This window comes from Lissotriton vulgaris, chromosome 9 (genome assembly GCF_964263255.1).
Source record: "Lissotriton vulgaris chromosome 9, aLisVul1.2, whole genome shotgun sequence".
NCBI lineage: Eukaryota > Metazoa > Chordata > Amphibia > Caudata > Salamandridae > Lissotriton > Lissotriton vulgaris.
In genome coordinates this window covers 488058170-488076300 of record NC_141697.1, presented here as the reverse complement: position 1 = coordinate 488076300, position 18131 = coordinate 488058170, and the positions used below count along the sequence as shown (strand labels likewise).

At 45.2% G+C, this 18131-nt stretch overlaps 1 protein-coding gene across 2 annotated transcripts in view; it reads left to right on the top strand.

The window, feature by feature from the left end:
* HIF1A (hypoxia inducible factor 1 subunit alpha) overlaps positions 1-18131 on the top strand; it is a 191271-nt gene that overhangs the window by 75338 nt on the left and 97802 nt on the right. For both annotated transcript variants that reach the window (XM_086937946.1, XM_086937945.1), the window contains exons 5-6: positions 1150-1262; positions 4206-4408. In XM_086937946.1, the coding sequence (XP_086794072.1) occupies positions 1150-1262; positions 4206-4408 (316 nt within the window). The remainder of the gene's footprint in view (positions 1-1149; positions 1263-4205; positions 4409-18131) is intronic.

Sequence of the window (18131 nt, the reverse complement as noted above, 5' to 3'; positions counted from 1 at the left end):
TCTGTATATATGAGCTAAGCATGTCTCATTCTGTGAGTTTGATGTCCAACAAATCTGTGCCTGCATTTCTTTTCGTATCTCTCACTTTTGATCTGTACATAGAGGGAACTCCAAATTATAATTTTGAAATTAATCTTTTCAATATGTTTTGTACGTGCTGGAAAGACTTCTATCCTTGTGGTCCTGTCAGTGTAATGGGTAAGATATATCGCGAGTGACCACTAAAAATCCAATCCGCTCTACAGTATATGGCATATAAAATTATGCTTCCAGAAATGTCTGTGTTCAACTTGTCAATCCATAAATTTTATTCAGCGAGTATGTTATTCTTTTCACAATTTTGGTTATGTTTTTCAGAGAATACAAAACGAATACATGTCTTATACGCATGCGCTTCCATTGTGTTCAATCAGAACCCCAATACGTTGGGCACAAAAGTCCTTCATCCTGGGAAAATTTATTTTAAATTAGACTGTGGATAAAGCCAATTTTTATATTACAGGAGAGGTGTAAATATCTGCTTCAAAGTGAAGTTAAACGTTAGGAACTTGTTTCTAGTTGTATCAGTCAAAACCAGTGGTAATATGAAATGGTCGCGTGTAATAGGAAATGTCTGCTGGTTAATACGTGCCATAATACTGTAAGCTTCTGAAATAGAAACTCAACTGACCTTTAACACTGTCTGATAATGTGATGCTAAAAAATGCCACATGTGTAATTTTTTCAAGCGCATCTATAAGCCTTAACGTGCGGATTGGAACTTTAGATGTCATTCGACGTATAATGTACCCACTGCAGTCACACTTAGTATGTGCCTTTTGATGTCTGTCATTCTCATTCCCTCTTTCGCTATTGTCAACCCCTCCCCGCCTTGAATTCGCTCACTCTTCCTCACCCTCGTTCACTTCCTCATACAATCTTTCTTTGCACTTCCCACTGCTTCTGCACATTCTCTACAGTGAAACCTTGTGGGAAGAGAATGAGAACATTTCCGTTTTGAGGTTGCGTTTTGTCTGCAACAAATTGACTTACTGAGATATGCTTGCCCTTTTCTGCATGGCTAAATGATTAACTGCAAGAAAAAAACCCACAAATGCCTCAGTATTAGCTGTGTATTACAATTCGACTCTTTTAAAAAAATTCTTCTAGGTAATTCAAAAAAGTCAAAGGAGCAGATTACCGAAAGAAGCTTTTTCCTGAGAATGAAGTGCACTTTGACTAGCAGGGGACGGACTGTAAACATCAAGTCTGCCACGTGGAAGGTAATCCGATACTGAGCATAATTTTATGTAAATGTGCAGTTTATTTATTCATTAGCTGTCTTTTTTTACCGCAAATCAAGCCCTGGGTGCGACAGAATGCTTTGTAAATGTCAGGAGTACAAAAGATACAAAATATAGCAATTCAACAATTGGAGGAAATGTACCGTAGTTTTAGAAAACTGCAGAACTGAAACAAACTGAAGGGCATATACACTATGTTTACATTAAAATTTGATGTACAACAATAATTTAAAGAAATTGGGATATAGGAACCAGGTTACATTTGTAAACGTTCGTGGAACGGCAGAGATTCCACATCTTTTACGATTGTTGGGAGAAATGGGGCTCCACATTTTTCGAACGCTTCCTGAGGTGGATTGAATACTTTCCGAAGGCAGGCTGTTTTTGAACATTATCGGCGGTCTAAGGGGAACTCCAGAGATGATCGCCCAGAACCCACCCACCAACCCCACCAACCCAGACGCCGCAGCCCGCAACCACAGACAGTGGATCAACGACTGCGCCAACACCCTCGCCCCGCTCAAGAAACCCTCCAACAGCCACACCAGCAAGAGAGCCACCTGGTTCATGGACGAGCTCCAGACCTCCAAACGCGCATGCCCGAAACTGGCGAAAATATGGCTCCACGAACGCACACCGGACAACCATGCAGTCCACAAGGACGCCACCCGCAGACATCACCACCTCATCAGATTAGCCAAGAGATCCTCCTTCAAAGACCGCTTGGACAACAACGCACACAACAGCAAAGAGCTCTTCAGCATCGTATAGGAACTCTCCAACCCCATCCCGCCCTCACAAGAACTGGGCGACTCACTAGCCATCTTCTTCCACCGCAAAATCGCTGACATCCACGACAGCTTCAACACCACAACCGCCCGACTACGCCAGACTCCACCTCCCTTGTGAACACCACCAGCACCATCCGCCTGACCTCCTGGTCCAACGTCAATGACGACTAGACACGCAAGGTCACGAACTCCATCCACTCAGGATCGCCGTCAGACCCGTGCCCACACCACATATTCAACAAAGCAGACGCAGCCATCTCACCCCAACTCCGGATGGTCATCAACATCTCCTTCAAAACAGTGACATTCCTAGAAAGTTGGAAGCACGCCGAAATCAACGCCCTCCTCAAGAAGCCCAAGGCCGACCCCCAAGGACCACAAGAACTTCCGGCCCACCTCCCTGCTCCCGGGATCACACGCGGCAACTCTGGGCATTAGCTTGCCGCATCTCCACAACGGCCCCCCACAAACGCCGGGGATGCCTGGTTTCACCTTGGACATACCCAGGAGGGAACATCTCACAGGGAAACCCAGGACGGGTTCCCCAGCGGTCTATAGCGCCAGGACGCCTCCGGGTAGCAGTTTGCTTTATAAGACACACACATTTACATTTAACACCATCTCCTCCTCCTTCTGCTACAACACCCTCTGCATGCTCCGCAGGATCTACAAGTGGATCCCAACTGAAACAAGAAGAATGGTGACACAGGCCCTCGTCAGCAGCAGACTGGACTACGGCAACTCACTGTACGCAGGAATCCCAGCCAAACACCTACGACGTCTACAACGAATCCAAAACGCCTCCGCCTGACCGATCGTCAACGTCCCCCGCCCCAGCCACATCAGCCCCCACCTGAGAGACCTACACTGGCTCCCAGTGGACAAAAGAATCACCTTCAAGCTCCTCACCCACGCACACAAAGCACTCCACAACGCCGGACCAGCCTACCTTAACAGCAGACTCAGCTTCTATATCCCCACCCGCCAGCTCTGCTCTGCTCCGCCAGCCTCGCCTTCGTCGCTGTCCGCCGCATCCAACGAACGACCTCCAGCGGCAGATCCTTCTCCTACCTCGCCACCAACACGGTACACCCTCCCTACCCACATACGGCCGACCCAAGACCTACTCGCCTTCAGAAGACTCCTCAAGACCTGGCTCTTAAAGCAGTAGCAGCGAGCCCCCCCCCCCCTTTCCTCTCCCCTCAGCACCTTGAGACCCTTGCGGGTAAGTAGCGTGCTCTCCAAGTACTCTGATTGATTGATCGTTGAGTTGGTAATTGGAAAGAACCTTAAATTATGTATACAGAACCTGCCAGAGAGTAAATAAACATCTCTGCTCTATGTCGGATATAAATGCAGCCCCCCTCCCCACCCCCCGACACTGGTCATCGTGGTGATAAGTGTTGAAATGGAAATTTCTGCCTGAATGTTGAATAGAATTTAGAACTAGGATAGGCCTTTAAATACATCAAAATGGAGGATAGATTCTAAATTACATGGAAAAGAACAAAGTTTAAATTAAAAAATAGCCAGAATTAGACTCAAACTTGTCATTTTGGTGGTAGTCTAGATCAATCGCATTAAAATGAATAGCCCCGTTGGATTTGAGGCCAAAGATGCTCAGATGTTACACTAAAGTATTCAGTATATCCTCCATATACTGATACTAAAGACCGTTGTTTGTAAAAGAAAGCTCATGCACATATGAAAAGGCAAATTAAACTTGAAAGGAGAATAAAATATTATAGCCGTCCAGCTCGGTGGAATGTGTGCCAGATGGTTCACTGCGCTGACAGAAAAAGCGAAACCGGAAGTCGTATCTAATCACATAAACTCGTGCATATTGTTTCAGGATAGTTTGGCATTAAACTTTCATCTGGGGAGGTCGTTGATGGAAAATCTATACCCCTCCCCCGTTCCCCCTTTTAATGTGTTCTCTTTCAGTGTGAGATTCATTTAGTTTGTAGATGACACGTTTATGTGGACCTTACACAATTCTGCTAAATCTGAGAGCGATTACAAACATAGACAAACTTTAAAACTTCCAATCTTAGCCAAGAACATTTAGATTGCCTCCTCGCTCATCTGTTTTCTGTGTACAGTATTTAACATTTTTTGTTAATACATCTAGGTTCTTCATTGCACAGGACATATTCGTGTCTACGACATCTGCAACAACCACACTGAATGTGGCTACAAAAAGCCTCCGATGACATGCTTGGTATTGATCTGCGAACCTATCCCTCATCCATCTAACATTGAAGTTCCATTGGACAGCAAAACCTTCCTCAGTCGCCACAGCCTGGACATGAAGTTTTCATATTGTGATGAAAGGTTGGTGCCGGGATATGTTTTTCTTTTATGACGCCAGTAGTTAATATTAGAACATTGGAATGTTGGAAGCTCTATTGAAAACAATGGAGTGCTCTAGGCTTCTAATGGCCGGTAGAAGCACAGAGCTTCAACATTCCAATATTTCTCAAAGGCCTCACGGAGCCCAAGGGGTTTCAACCGCCTCTGGCTCCGTGAGGCCTTCGTTTTACAAGTTAGAGCATTCTACCCTCCAGTGGTGGAATGTTCTAGTAGCCTTAGCGCCCACCATAGCGGGCTGTACCGGCCCTTAAAAGCCCTCTCCTTTATTAAAGGCTGGAGTGGGCCTAATGGCTGGTAGGGCCCATTGCATCGGGCTCTAAGGCTATATTAGTACACTGTAGCTGGGTCTATTGTCATGTTTTTAACTGATAAATAATTCAAGTATTTTCAGAATGAATGCATGTGACGCTAGTTTCAGCTATTCTTGTACTATTGTTTATTTGCTTTTTAAACAGCTACATCAATGCGAAATTAATTTGATTTTAATTAATGCTTGAATATTCATGAAAGTAACAGCCTGAAAGTAATGAAAAAATTGTCACTAACCGTGTTTCATTTAAAGCACTTATTATAATTGAGGCTCCCAGTTTTACTGATAAATACAGACATAGGACTATCTATTTTCCAGTCTGTGTTTATTTTTAAATATGGATAAAAACAAAAACATTGTTTGTCTTTTTGAGTGATTCTAAATGTAGACAGTCATGACTTCCAGGCCAATAGCTGTTCAGATTGACAAGTTAGAGAGGCAAAAGAGAGAACGTTAACAGTAACCCCAATGATCTTGTAGAACATCTGTAGACACAAATGTAATACTTATTTGCTACGGAATGTATTTATCCTTGATGTGGGTTTATGAGGAAGGAAACTAAAGAAAGCCTATAGCATTTGGGAAATTGAAGGAACTTCACTTTTAAGCATTTCCAGAGGGCACCATCTTCAGTTATGGGGAGCCTGATGATTGTGGATGTTATGCAACTAAGAAGTTTGTTATGCGATATGTGGCACTTATTTCAAAGACATCCTCCCTACCCCACCATCCCCACCCAATTATAATGTTAGTTGATCACCATCTTATGTAGGGCGATCCTTAAGTCAAATTAGCTTCGCATTGTGAATAAGTACACATTCTGGAGTGTAGAGATGTATCGATTTAACATTTAAGCAAATTGAAACTCTTCTCGACTCAAAAGATGTGATGTCCCTGAGATTTCTCATTAGTTAGTAAATGTTCCTGACCCACCCGACTGACTAAAGGTTGCCCTTCCTACAGTTTAACGTGAAAGTGCTGAGTGCATCCCAAACTTCAATATTAATGACTTTTAAGGTACTTGTTTTATTTTTTTAAATGCCTTCCTCTTTCTAGGCTCACCTACTTTTTGGGGGCGTTTCTAATCTACCATAGCACTGTGGGCCCTGTAGTGATGCATTCTACTTCTGTTGTACTTCTGTACATCACCTCAAGGGTATCCTGCACTTGCCTGGGTAGCCCGTTTTGAGTAGTTTGCATTATGGTCTTTGTTTTCTCACCAGAGGGTGGGCTACTGAAGCCATTTTAACATACTTGACAGGCATTATTATTGGTTGGGGGTTGTGCACTGTTCTGTGATTGTTAGACGGGGACCCGGAGGGTCGGCCGAGCAAGGGGGAGAGGCCTACTGGCGAGGGCCCTCTCCTTCAATCGTACGGACGAGCAACCACTCCCCCCACAGATGGACGCCACACAAAGATAGGTTCTGTACACTTTTATCGGTAATCGTAGGCAGGTTAACTTGACGATACAGCAGGACCAGGATACGATGATCTCGTCAATTCTAGTCTCTTGGGAAAGGGGGTAGCGGGAAAGTCTCAGTACCGGTCCGGTACAGGGGTAGCGGGTGTATAGCTCACAATCCTCGAGCTGGAGGGTTCGCAAGTAGGGGCCGCGGCAGCGCCAGCAGGCCTTCAAGATGGTTCACGAAGAGGATGAGCCGCGGCAGCGCCAGCAGGCCTTCAAAGAGAGTTCACGATGAGGATGAGCCGCGGCAGCGCCAGCAGGCCTTCACGATGGTTCACGAAGAGGATGAGCCGCGGCAGCGCCAGCAGGCCTTCAAAGATGGTTCACGAAGAGGATGAGGCGCGGCAGCGCCAGCAGGCCTTCAAAAATGGTTCACAAAGAGGATGAGCTGCGGCAGCGCCAGCAGGCCTTCAAAGATAGTTCACGAAGAGGAGCCGCGGCAGCGCCAGCAGGCCTCCAAGGATGAGTTCGTCTCGGTGTCTCTCGACTCCAGGATACAACTGGTTTCCTGCTCTGGCGCTACCCCAGTTATAGGTCTGGCGCCCTTTGATGTCCGGACCCTCGCACTTGGAGGTCGGGGGGTCCGGGATGAGGGAGTCCAGACACCCAGCAGGGGGGGTGGAGCCAGCGCCCAGGGAGGCTGGGGGCGATCGAAACCCGGCGGAGGGGAGCCATCGACACTCCTTCTTCCATTGACTCGCCAAGTGGTCTCTTTACCCCCTGGGTGGATGGGGGCGCCTCTATGTCGGGGCTTGGCTGGGCCTGAGACTGAGGTCGACACAAGGCCTGGTCGTGGCGGGTCTAAGATGGCGGCTGGGCCGGGGCCGGTGGTTCGGGAAGGGACCCGGGCCAGCCGAGAATGTTATGGTTATGAGCCGGGGTTCCGTCGGGGAAGAGCTGGGGGTTGACCCGGCGGGTTGCAGGTGTCGTTCTTGTCCGAGGAACAGGGGTAGCAGTAGTCCGCGACCCGCCATGCGGGGAGGGGTCGGGCCTGCCACGAGGCCTGTCCAACAGGGATGATTTATTCATTTAGTATTAACCTACGTAGTAACTGCATAATTCTGGAATGAAATATGGTCTGTTATCGGGGACACCATTAAAATTGATTGTGTACCTTTGATTTATTTACTGCCTCCAAGGTCTGTTAAAGGTGTACCCAAAAAATTAAATGATCTTGTCTAATGCTAGTGAACCTGAGCCCCCTCTGTTACCATCTTTTCTCTGTCTCAGAACACCTACTTCTGTCTTTCTCAATTTTTCAACCCTTGCTCGTTTTTTCACGCCCTTGCTCACAAGCTCGTCTTTTTCTCTGCTAATTAATCTGCTCAAATTGAATTTTCTTTACGGAGGCTCAAATTAAATCTTGCCATTCTCATTACCTCAGCCAATCTTTGATTATCTTCTCAGAAACTATCTCATGTTGCTTTACATTGTTCGTCCTATAGGGACTATCAAGCCTTCTCACAAATCTGAACCCAAAAACGTGCTGTGGTCACACTTCTGTAATTGTCACCCGTTGTCTGGTAGCCTGCCTTGATTTTTTTTTATTTTTTTTTTTAAATTTTTTGAAAACCTTTATTGTGCATGAAGAGTGGTACAAATACGGGCCTACAACCGTCAGGCCGGCCACAATACTGTTTAGCACATAAGTAAGCAGTACGGTCCCCCAGCGACATCAGGCAATATGGCAACAATTAACAGTAGTTACACTGAACGGAATAGTGTCGCTAGGGAGAAGGAGCATTGAAGGTTAAGATTTTTTTTAATTTTTAGTCTAAAGATAAAGCAATGAAGAATAAACCAAGGAGAATCGAGTCCGTATATTAACTACACCACATGGGCAGGCAGCATCAAGAAGTAACATCAATAACGAGGAACCCCCCATCAAATCGGCGGTACAGTATAAATCAACAGGAGAGTCAGTTCGCATTTACGCACCACCCACAGTGCTACCCACTCCCTACTAATCCCCTATCACAGACCCAAAACAGAAAGAAGAAAAAATTATAAGAGAAGATCATACATAGGCACCATAGAAACTAACTAAAACTAAATATAACCCCCCACCCTACACACATGCAGAGGCTACGGCCTGCCCCCCCCCCCTAGCAGAGTGTCTGTCGCCCCAATAAACCCGAAATTTAGAAAGAAAAGAGAAGTAAAGAAAGGAAGAGAAAGAGGAAGGAAAGAAAAATTAAGGAAGGAGAAGAGAAGGAAAGTTAAAGAAGTATAATCCAGTGATATAGGGAGTAAGAACAGAGTCTATCCTTGAACTCCCATAAAATTATAGGAGGAGGGTCAATTCACAAGTCCCCCGGACTACCCCGATCTCAGCCCCCACTTCCCTGTAATCATCATAAGCAAGCAAGGAGTATCAAACACCGAATGAATAGGGAAGAACATCAAATAACACATCGTCGCGCTGAGGAAGCACTCCAGTCCGAGTCTCAACCGGCCATTAATCACAGTTCGTTCGAGCAAGGGCACGTCTAACCCTGGCCAGATCGCAGACGCTGTCGCAAACTTAGCTCCGATGGAAGCCCCGCCTCAGGTGGAACAAAGGGAGAAGATGGCCGCATTCGGTGAAGAGATGATCCCCCAGGACAAAATGGCCACTTCCAGGCACACACAGTTTTGGCAGACCAGAAGGGCAACAGTCCAAAGCCCATCTGTAGTTGTGGAGCACTGGGGGTTGGAGTAGCATAGCGAGGCGTGCAGGTATTAAATAAAGCCAGGAGCTGTGCCTGCCGGTCCACACGGGAGGATAGCGATACCGTAGCCAGAGTGGAATTCTTAGGCAGGATAGGAAACATTGTAGCGACGCCGGGACCGGCAGACGGCAGGATTTCTGAAGCAGCAGAGTGAGAAATGTGCACAAGATCACAGGCGCGCTGCAACAATGTAGCCCGCACCCCATCGTGCGGGGGTCGGTCGGAGGGAAGATGTAAGCAGCCAGACATTACATCCTTAAGCCCAAGCGCAGCTTCATCCAGTTTCTGTCCCAGTACTCGGGAGCACTCATACAAATCCACCTTCAGGGCAGTGAGAGCGCTCATAATAGAGGCGCAGGTATATTCAGGCGGGGAGCCCGCCGTGTCCACAGTATGGAGTGTAGCACCGCGTCCACCACTCCGCCAAAGTGCCTGCAATGCAGCAGATTCCGAAGCCGAGGTAGAGCCCATAACGATCACAGAGGAGAAGTCCGCCATGTTTGCGCTGCTAGGGGTTTCGCCGATCGAGGAGGCAAGCCAACAGTGGATAGACTGGGTGGTAGCACCGGATAGCCGGGTCCGTCTCCGCTGTGCAAGACTTAACAAGAAACCCCTTCACGTAAATGCTGGCAGGAGCGAGTGAAGCGGCTAATCATGGCCGCCGGCTGCACGGACGGCAGAAAGGAGCAGCGCGTCTCACCTCTGTGTCGCATGGGAGCTGTGAAGCAGAGTGGATCCACAGTCGGGCGACATGCACTCTCCAGCGAGGGCAGAGACCAGCGCCCTCACAGCCCACAGTCCGCCTGGGAGCGTTCCGTACTGCACCGCTCCAACAGCCCTCCGAGTCGCATCCCCCTCCGGCGTTGCGCAGGGACACGGGGTCCCGGGTCCAGGGCGCAGTCACGGTCCGCAGAGAAGCATGCCCTTTCGTCGGATTGCAGACGGATAGAGACACCGGGGGAACACCTCCGGTGCCAGCGCGACGTCAGCTATCTCCCGCGTCGACTCTGTGTCAGGATCTGGAGCAGGATGGTGCTGCAGGTAATAAAGGATCGGGGAGCCGGGCGACTACACGTCAGTCTCCGCCGCCATCTTGGCTCCTCCCCCTCCGTGCCTTGATTTTTATTAGCTGTTCGTGCATATCTTGTCTTGCATTATAGACCGTTTAGTTTCTTTCCCCAATTCCTATTTAACAACACAGTTGTAGGTTGCAGAAGCACAATTTACCACATCACTATGCATTATGGTCATTCCATTTACCTCTTTAAGAAAGACATTTCCTCAAACTTTTCTTCATTGCAGTTCCGAGTATGAATTTTTCTTTTGGGGGCTCATGGTAGGAACTTATCAGTGTCTGTTTATAAGCTGTTAAATATTTATGCAGCATAATTGGTCCTTATTTAAACAAGCCTTTGCTGCAAGTGAACATCTTCTGCAAGTATATAGTCAACAGCTCCTATCTGAGCGTCATGTTGTCTTCAAATAGACTCACTTTAATAAAGCTTCTTTCGATCTTGTCTTTTTCCATGATTCTACAACTTTGATTTCAGCTTATTGCTTACTTAATTGCTCTCTAATTTCTTTCTTCAGGGTCCTTTCTCAGTACATTCAGAACATATTGTTATTATTTTCCTTATTTAACTCACGTTCTCTACTCTGAACTATTCTATCGCGGCTTACCTTAATGCCGTCACAACTATATAAAATCCGGCTGTGTGTAGTTCACAATCAACTGTATAAATGCCTCCTTTATTCTTACATTTCTTTGTTCCGATTTCAGTTTTGATAATTAAGTGAAACTGTTTGTTGCTTTTATAAATCACACCACTCCCTTCTCATCTTTGTTCATCGCAATTTTGTTTTGCAGCCTTTGCATAGTGGACCATTGTCTTAGTTGTTTTCCCTTTGGTCTTTCAGATGTAGTGCTTTCCTGATTCTCTGTTGTTCTCTGCTGTAATTCATAAACTACCTCTTGCCCTTCTTGATATTGAGTATCGTAGGTTTCAGTCCAGGACCTCATCCTGTCCTCCATTTGTAGCAGCCCCACTCTGTTAGAACATCTTCTCTTGGCCTGTAATTTGATAACTCTCACAGGCAGACCTTTACCAGATTTACCTCTTTTCTTTTGTTACTGTCCTGTTACCTGATTTTTATTCCAGCTACCTATTTGCTGTGAATTTCGGGGAGTAAATCCCACTTAACCCCACTAAGGAGCTCTCCGTCTCACATTCTTTTATTCCCATTGTATACATGCTCCTGCCCACTCATTTGTTTCACACCTGACTGACTCCCCTGGAATATATGATGTTACTTAGCAGACTGTTGGAGGGAAGGTCGGAAACAGAAGCGAGGAGGCAGTATGGGGTGAATATTGTAGGTTATATTTAGGTTGAATAAGAACCATTAGTGAATAGGGTAAGTTGGGAAGTAACTGTCTTTGGACAAAAACAAACAAAAGATAGTTCACAGCGTTATCTTCCAGGGGGCTTCTTCTGATATGGTGTAAGGTGGTCCCAGGAATCGTGATTTCTCTGTGGTAGGACTTCCACAGCGTTCCGAAGTCACTCAAAAGAAAAGAGAACAGCGGTCACTGTTTGGTTATGTTTTTATGGGGATTTTATCTAGTCCATCACCACACCGTGCGCAAAAGGGTTATGGGCCATGTGAGGGAGGGGTTCTTAAGGAGACAGTCTGTCTTATGGTCCGTTATCAATATTTTAACCGGTTTGGGTGAGGGTTTTACCCAGATCAGATTTATGCTGTTGTTAAAAGAGAGGGTATACAATTTGCTAGGAGGATGAAAACATAAGTGTCCGACTTCCCTCCCTGTTTTCCAACCTCCTAATCTTCCCACCCCACTCCCCCTCCCTTCTAGCGCGAGGTATACGCTATGTACCGCTGTCTATCACAACTCTCCTGAGTTGTGGCGGCTCGTGCGTGTCTCCCGGGGTCCACCAGTCTTAGGACCAGATATCAGGATCCTCTGGTTCTTCAGCTAGAGCCTCCTCCTTGTCATCTCTCATGGTGGCGGCGTCCTTGGCTCCTTCGGTGGCGTCCTGATCTCCGTCGGTGATGTTTTTGGTGCTGTTGGCGTCTCCTCTCGGCTTTGCAGGTCCGGTTTCAGCAGGTGCCCCAATTGTTGTTTCTTCTGGCTTTTTCTTCTCCTTGTGACATTGGTGCAGGTTCTCTGATTGGCCTGTTCGTGGAGGTCCGCCGTGCTGTGGGGCGGGGAAAAGAGTCTTGGTTATTGCGTCAGCTGAGACTGGGAAACGAGTCTTCGATATGGTGGAAGCTGGGGTATCGGCGTCTTCGCCCTCACCAGGACGGTAAGGACTCCATCTTGTTATGTCTCCATCGGGATGTTTATTCTCCCGACCCTGCCCCTCCTCTCACAAACCATTACTACGACAGTTTTTTCTTACGATGTTTTTACATCGCAAATACCATTACAACACAAGATTTAACTGCGCATCCTATTAGTTCGCAAATACATTGAAAAGTACTAAATATGCATTTACTTCGCAGTATATTACTAAGTATACAACATCTATGCATTTTTGACTCTTTTACCCTTACCCTCATACACTACATTACCCTACACTACCCAAACACCACTATACTACCCTAAAACACTACCCTACACTACACAAACACCACAACACTACCCTAAACCCAAATAAACTACTCTACATAAACACAACCCTAAAACCTAAAAGACAACCCCCTGCACCACAACACTACCCTAAACCCAAATGCAGTACTCTACACTACATAAACACAACCCTAATACCTAAAAGACGACCCCCTGCAAGACCACTACCATAAACCCAAATACACTACTCTTCATAAACACAACGCTAAAACCTAAGACAACCCCCTGCTCCATAACACTACCCTAAACCCAAGTGCACTACTCTACACTACAACCCCTGCACGACCACTACCCTAAACCAAAATACACTAGTCTACACCACATAAACAAACCCACCCTAAAACCTAAAAGACAACATCCTGCACCACAACACTACCCTAAACCCAAATGCACTACTCTACGCGAACACAACCCTAAAACCTAAAAGACAACCCTGCACAACCACTACCCTAAACACAAATACACTATTCTACACTACATAAACACAAACCTAAAACCCAAAAGACAACCCCCTGAACGACCCCAAAAACTACACTGCCCCACTTACATCTCTCTCCTCATGGCCCCTCGCTTCACTGTGCTTCCTCTTCTCCTGCTTCACGGGTCCTTAGAGCTGCACGTCGTTGTTTGGAAACTGAAGCACCTCCTTTTCCAAACAACGATGTGAATAGTCAGCAAAGTAATTGACTTTGCTAAGTAACGGTATATTGCTAAGTAACGGTATATGCGAAGTAGAAGCATGCAAAGTAAAAGATTCTGCTAAGTAAAAAATGCCTAGTAATGGTAAGTCGTAGTAGTGGCCTCAAAGTAATGGTAGATTACCCTCCCTTACAACGTGCCAAACTTGTCTGTTTCATCTATGTCTCCTTTCATACTTGTCCAATTCATTTCTTGCGTGCTCCCTTACTCGCAAGGTGTACAGGAAAGCAAGGTTCACCTCCCAGAGGATGGAAAAAGTACTTCGCTGGACAATCGCCCACAAAATTATAAAATCAAAGGAGATTCTGAAGCTGGGGTAAACAAGGGTGTCCGACCTTCCTAACCAACTACCGTAACAAACATCTTTCCTGCCGAATGGGAGGCCCACATTGTCGCACTCTATGTAGAACCCAAAAGAAACAACTGGCTTAGCCATCACAGTTCTAGCCATATTAACCCCTACATCGGATGGGAGCCCACCATCAAGATCACAGCAACTCAAGTCGCATTCATTATTAGAAAAATGTGCCCCAAAGGGGCGCCCGGCCCAAATGGCATACCAACAAAGGTGTACAAAGCAACTATTCACACATTGGCCGCACTCTTGGCCACTCTATTTGAGGCAAGCAGAATGGGCGGGCCTTTTCCTGACTCCTGGCGAGGCTCTCTCCTTGTCCCCATCCATAAAAAAGGCCTGTGGTCCAGTCTTAATAACTACCGGATGATTGCCCTCCTCAACGTTGAAAGGAAGGCCTATGCAAGTGCTCTACTTCAAGAACTGACTACCTGGATGGAAGACCGTAAATTAATACCGTTTACTTAAACCGGCTTCGAAAAAGGCTGCCACATTGAAGACAGTTTGATCTGTCTAGCCCACATGATTGAGGACAAGAATGCTACAAAACGAAAATCGTTATATTTGGGGTTCGATTTCCGAACAGCTTTTGATAGCGTTGTTTGTCACAGACTCTGGGAAAATTTATGAAATGGTGCATCCCGCAATCCCTACTGAATGCTCTCATCGCCCTGTACACTGACACCTGGATAAAAATAAGAGTATCCTCTAGAAGGGCAACAACCAATAAAATCATGATTAACAGAGGCTTAAAGCAGGGATGCATATTGGCCTCTCCACTCTTTAATTTGTACCTAGCAGACCTCCCAGAGTGGCTGGCTCTCCCTCTAGCATTTCCGCCTGGAATCACATCTATTAAAATTCAATCAATGAAATGTGCAGACGATACGATTCTCCTCGATCAAACCCAGGTGTTTCTCCAAAGACTCTTCGATTCCTTTGCATAGTAATGTAAAAAAACACTTTTCAGAGATTAACATCTCCTAAACCAAGGTGATGATAGTCTCAAGACATTGAGCAAGGAAGAGCTCATGGTATATTGAAGGAAAATCAATAGAGGTAGTGGCCGCATATAAGTACCTGTGAGTCTGGATGGATTACTGAGGAAGACCGGCTCCGCACATTGCTGCCATGCAAGGAGTGGCTCGCTGCCTGGAGGGGGCCTTCTCAAGAACCAAGAAAGCCCTCCATTATCCAGATATCTCGCCATTAATCAGAGTGATAGGTACCAAAATTTTACCAACCTTAGCCTTTGGCGCCATAACCTTCAAAGATAAAATGTTCACCTGGTTAGGCAGAGCGCAATCAGCCTGTTTTAGCAGAGTGTTCCATCTACCCAACTCGACCTCTCACGCCCAAATCTGTATGGAGTTTAGCTTGTCACCCCAACACTGGATTATGAAAGCCAGAATTATTGTTTACTGCTTAAAAACGAAAAAGGCCCATGTCCTTACACTAAAGAGTTGCATCTGGTCCCTACTAAACCACCCTAGAACCTCTTGGAGTCAATTTTTAACACACTGCTTGGACACACTAGAAGCTCAAGATATATTGGTTAGTTCGCTGCCCACACGGGTGGTCGCATAAGTACTGAGCAAACAAGCGAAGATCTCGTCAGTGGAACATGAGGCACTTGCTGTGAAAAATCCCTCCCATGGTAACTGGGCGTCAAAACTCTATGATTGTAAAACTCTACCACACTATCTGTCATCCCCCATGAAGCCATCATTGAAACATTACCTAATGAGATTACGTTTTGACCTAATCCCCCTGATGGCGTACAAGTATGGCGAGAGGTATAAGGCAGATATGCCCTCTCAGTGCCTTTTTTGCGGCAACAGGGAAGAAAATTTATATCAGGTCTTGTGCATTTGCAGGATCTTACTCACCTTGTGAACATTTTGGTTGTGCCCAATTTGGCGGCTCCTCAATGTGCGGATATGCAAAGAGGCCATAGGGGAATGTATGAAGGGTGATTCAGCTCAGATGGATGACCGTTTTGTAAAATAAATGTCTGAGATTAAATCTGTTTTATGAGTAGGTGACCGCCATGAGTTTCAGTCATGCACTCTCCTTTAACATGAACTCCTTTTTTAATAGAGAACGGCAAGTTCTTTTAAGCTTTTTTGTATGAATTTCAATGATTTTAATTAATTGTACAATAAAATGTATCTATCCTGCGTGCTCCCTCGCCCCTCTAGCTTTATAAAACTTTTTTATTGGATTCCAGTTAAAACTTATTTTCCATCCTCACTTCACGGTCATGCATTGCTCCCAATTTTGTATCTTCAGTTGTATGTGTGAATGCATCCCTAGCCTGCCCTTCCTCATCTGTCGTCTCTTAACAACCTTTGTTTTATCAAAAACGAGAGCCAAATCAATCCCAACACCATTCATGGCAAAGAGGCGACTGTGTAATATATTGTAACAACAAAGATTGTCAATAGAAGAAGTGAGTCTGTGCTACAGGCAAATAGTCTGATGTAGTAGATGACGACAAACCGTCCGAGGCAAAGCATTGTAGTGTTAACTCAGTGATCATAAACAGCCAACTATGATTTTTTTGCAAATTAAATGCAATCCTGTATGCCTGAGGCATAGAAGACACCCTCCAACATGAACCTAATTAGACACGAAAAATAGACTAACTGCATGGGTTTCTTTACATCCAACTATAACCTCAGTCTTCCTTTCTACTCACTGTCCTTCATGGCCAATATTGTTCCTGTCCCGCCAACTTTCAATCTTCTCAACCTACCTGCAGAACAGTCCTGTACGAGTGGCATGATTAATATACTACAAATCAACCCAAACACATGGCTACCCAACACCCCTTATATGGAATCTGATCAATAAATATGTATAACTAAACATTTCAGCACAGAACACTGCCTAATCCAATCAAATTATAGCCTAAACCACGAACACCTGGGCCCCCAAAGGTAGCGTCCTAATGTCCAAAACAGCACTTCAGTGCCTCATCAGCTATATAAATACTTCCATGTTGCATGAGCCCCTCCCCCTGGGTCCTTCTTTCAACAACACAAATGTGCCTTGTTCAGCCACATCATCCCTGTAGTCCCTCCTACTTAGTTATTTTCCCACTCAGCATTTAAAACCAGAAGTGTTCTCCCTTCACGCCACCCTTTCTCTCCCAAGCTGCCCACTTCATTTTAGGATTCAGATTTACAAGAATATATCTTAATAGGATTGTGTTTAAAAACGGCCTTAAATAAATTACTATTCTGCATCATAGAGTTTTCATTGATAGTCCTAACTTTGGGGATAATTCTCCACTATGTATGTGTGGATCCCTTAACATTTCATGTCAATATATTTGTCCAGAAAATCACACATAGGTTGTGACTTTGTATCAGTTGCACCCTACAAGAGCCTATTAAATACCCTGCAGAAGGTACAGGTCTTGCGTTCATGTCTAAAATTAAGGGAAAGGTGCAGCCTGATGGGCTTTGCTTTGAGGTAACCTGATAAATAAATTCCTGTCCCTTTAAGGCTCCAGGAGCTTCCACTACCCATACTACCCAATTGTGGACGTTGCCACACAGTCAGTTCTTTCAAAAGTGAAAGAAAGTATATATGAAGACAATGAAGTAGTTGATGTTCCAGATGCCCAAAACAGTAAAAGTGGGGGAGGCGGAAGGGTCATTTGACTAATGTGGAGATTCTTATGATGCAGAATTGGGACTGCAAGTAAGAAACAGTTTCTTCTGCATCGTAACTGATAATTTTGGTCGATAACGAGAATTATGTGACCCCAAAAAAATACCATTACTTTTCACCTATAGTTTTTAAAAAAAAAAAATTTGCTTGATCTGTGTTTTTTCCCTTTCTAGCAGTGCCATCTTAAGGGTTGGAAAAACTGTTTTTCGCTGATAGACATTAACTGATACTTTTTGGGTAAACATGCATTGGCAAAGCCAATAGATCTACTTTGCATTTCTGCCACGGCTAAAATACATTTTGATAGACCGCTTCAGAAAATAACAAAGCAAACAAGGATTTTCTGTATGCAACACATCTATGAGATAAATCATTTAATGTGTCAGGACTCCGCACTTTTGAAATGTAAAATGGCCTCTCATGACTTGCAATACAAACACTACCATTGGAGGCTGAATGATTCACCCAACAGCCAAAAACTTGAGGTTAAAGGGTACTGCTATAATGGGGTGGTGCCAAAGCAAACTGTGGGTATGTAAAGAATTGGTAAAATGTGCTGTCAAGCCAGACTTAGTGTGCTAAGCTTTTTTTTGTGGCAATTAGTGAAAGTTAAGTACAAAAAGGCAAACTGTGTCTAGTTATGTACTTGTTTGAAACAAAATATTATTTATCGTGGGAATTCTGAAGATGTGGACAGTCCTACTTGGGGCCACTGGAATTATGCAATTGTGCAGCTGCAGCGTTTTTCACACAATGATTTGCCACATAATTCATCACCTGTCGCATAAACTGCAGATTTAAAAAATAAA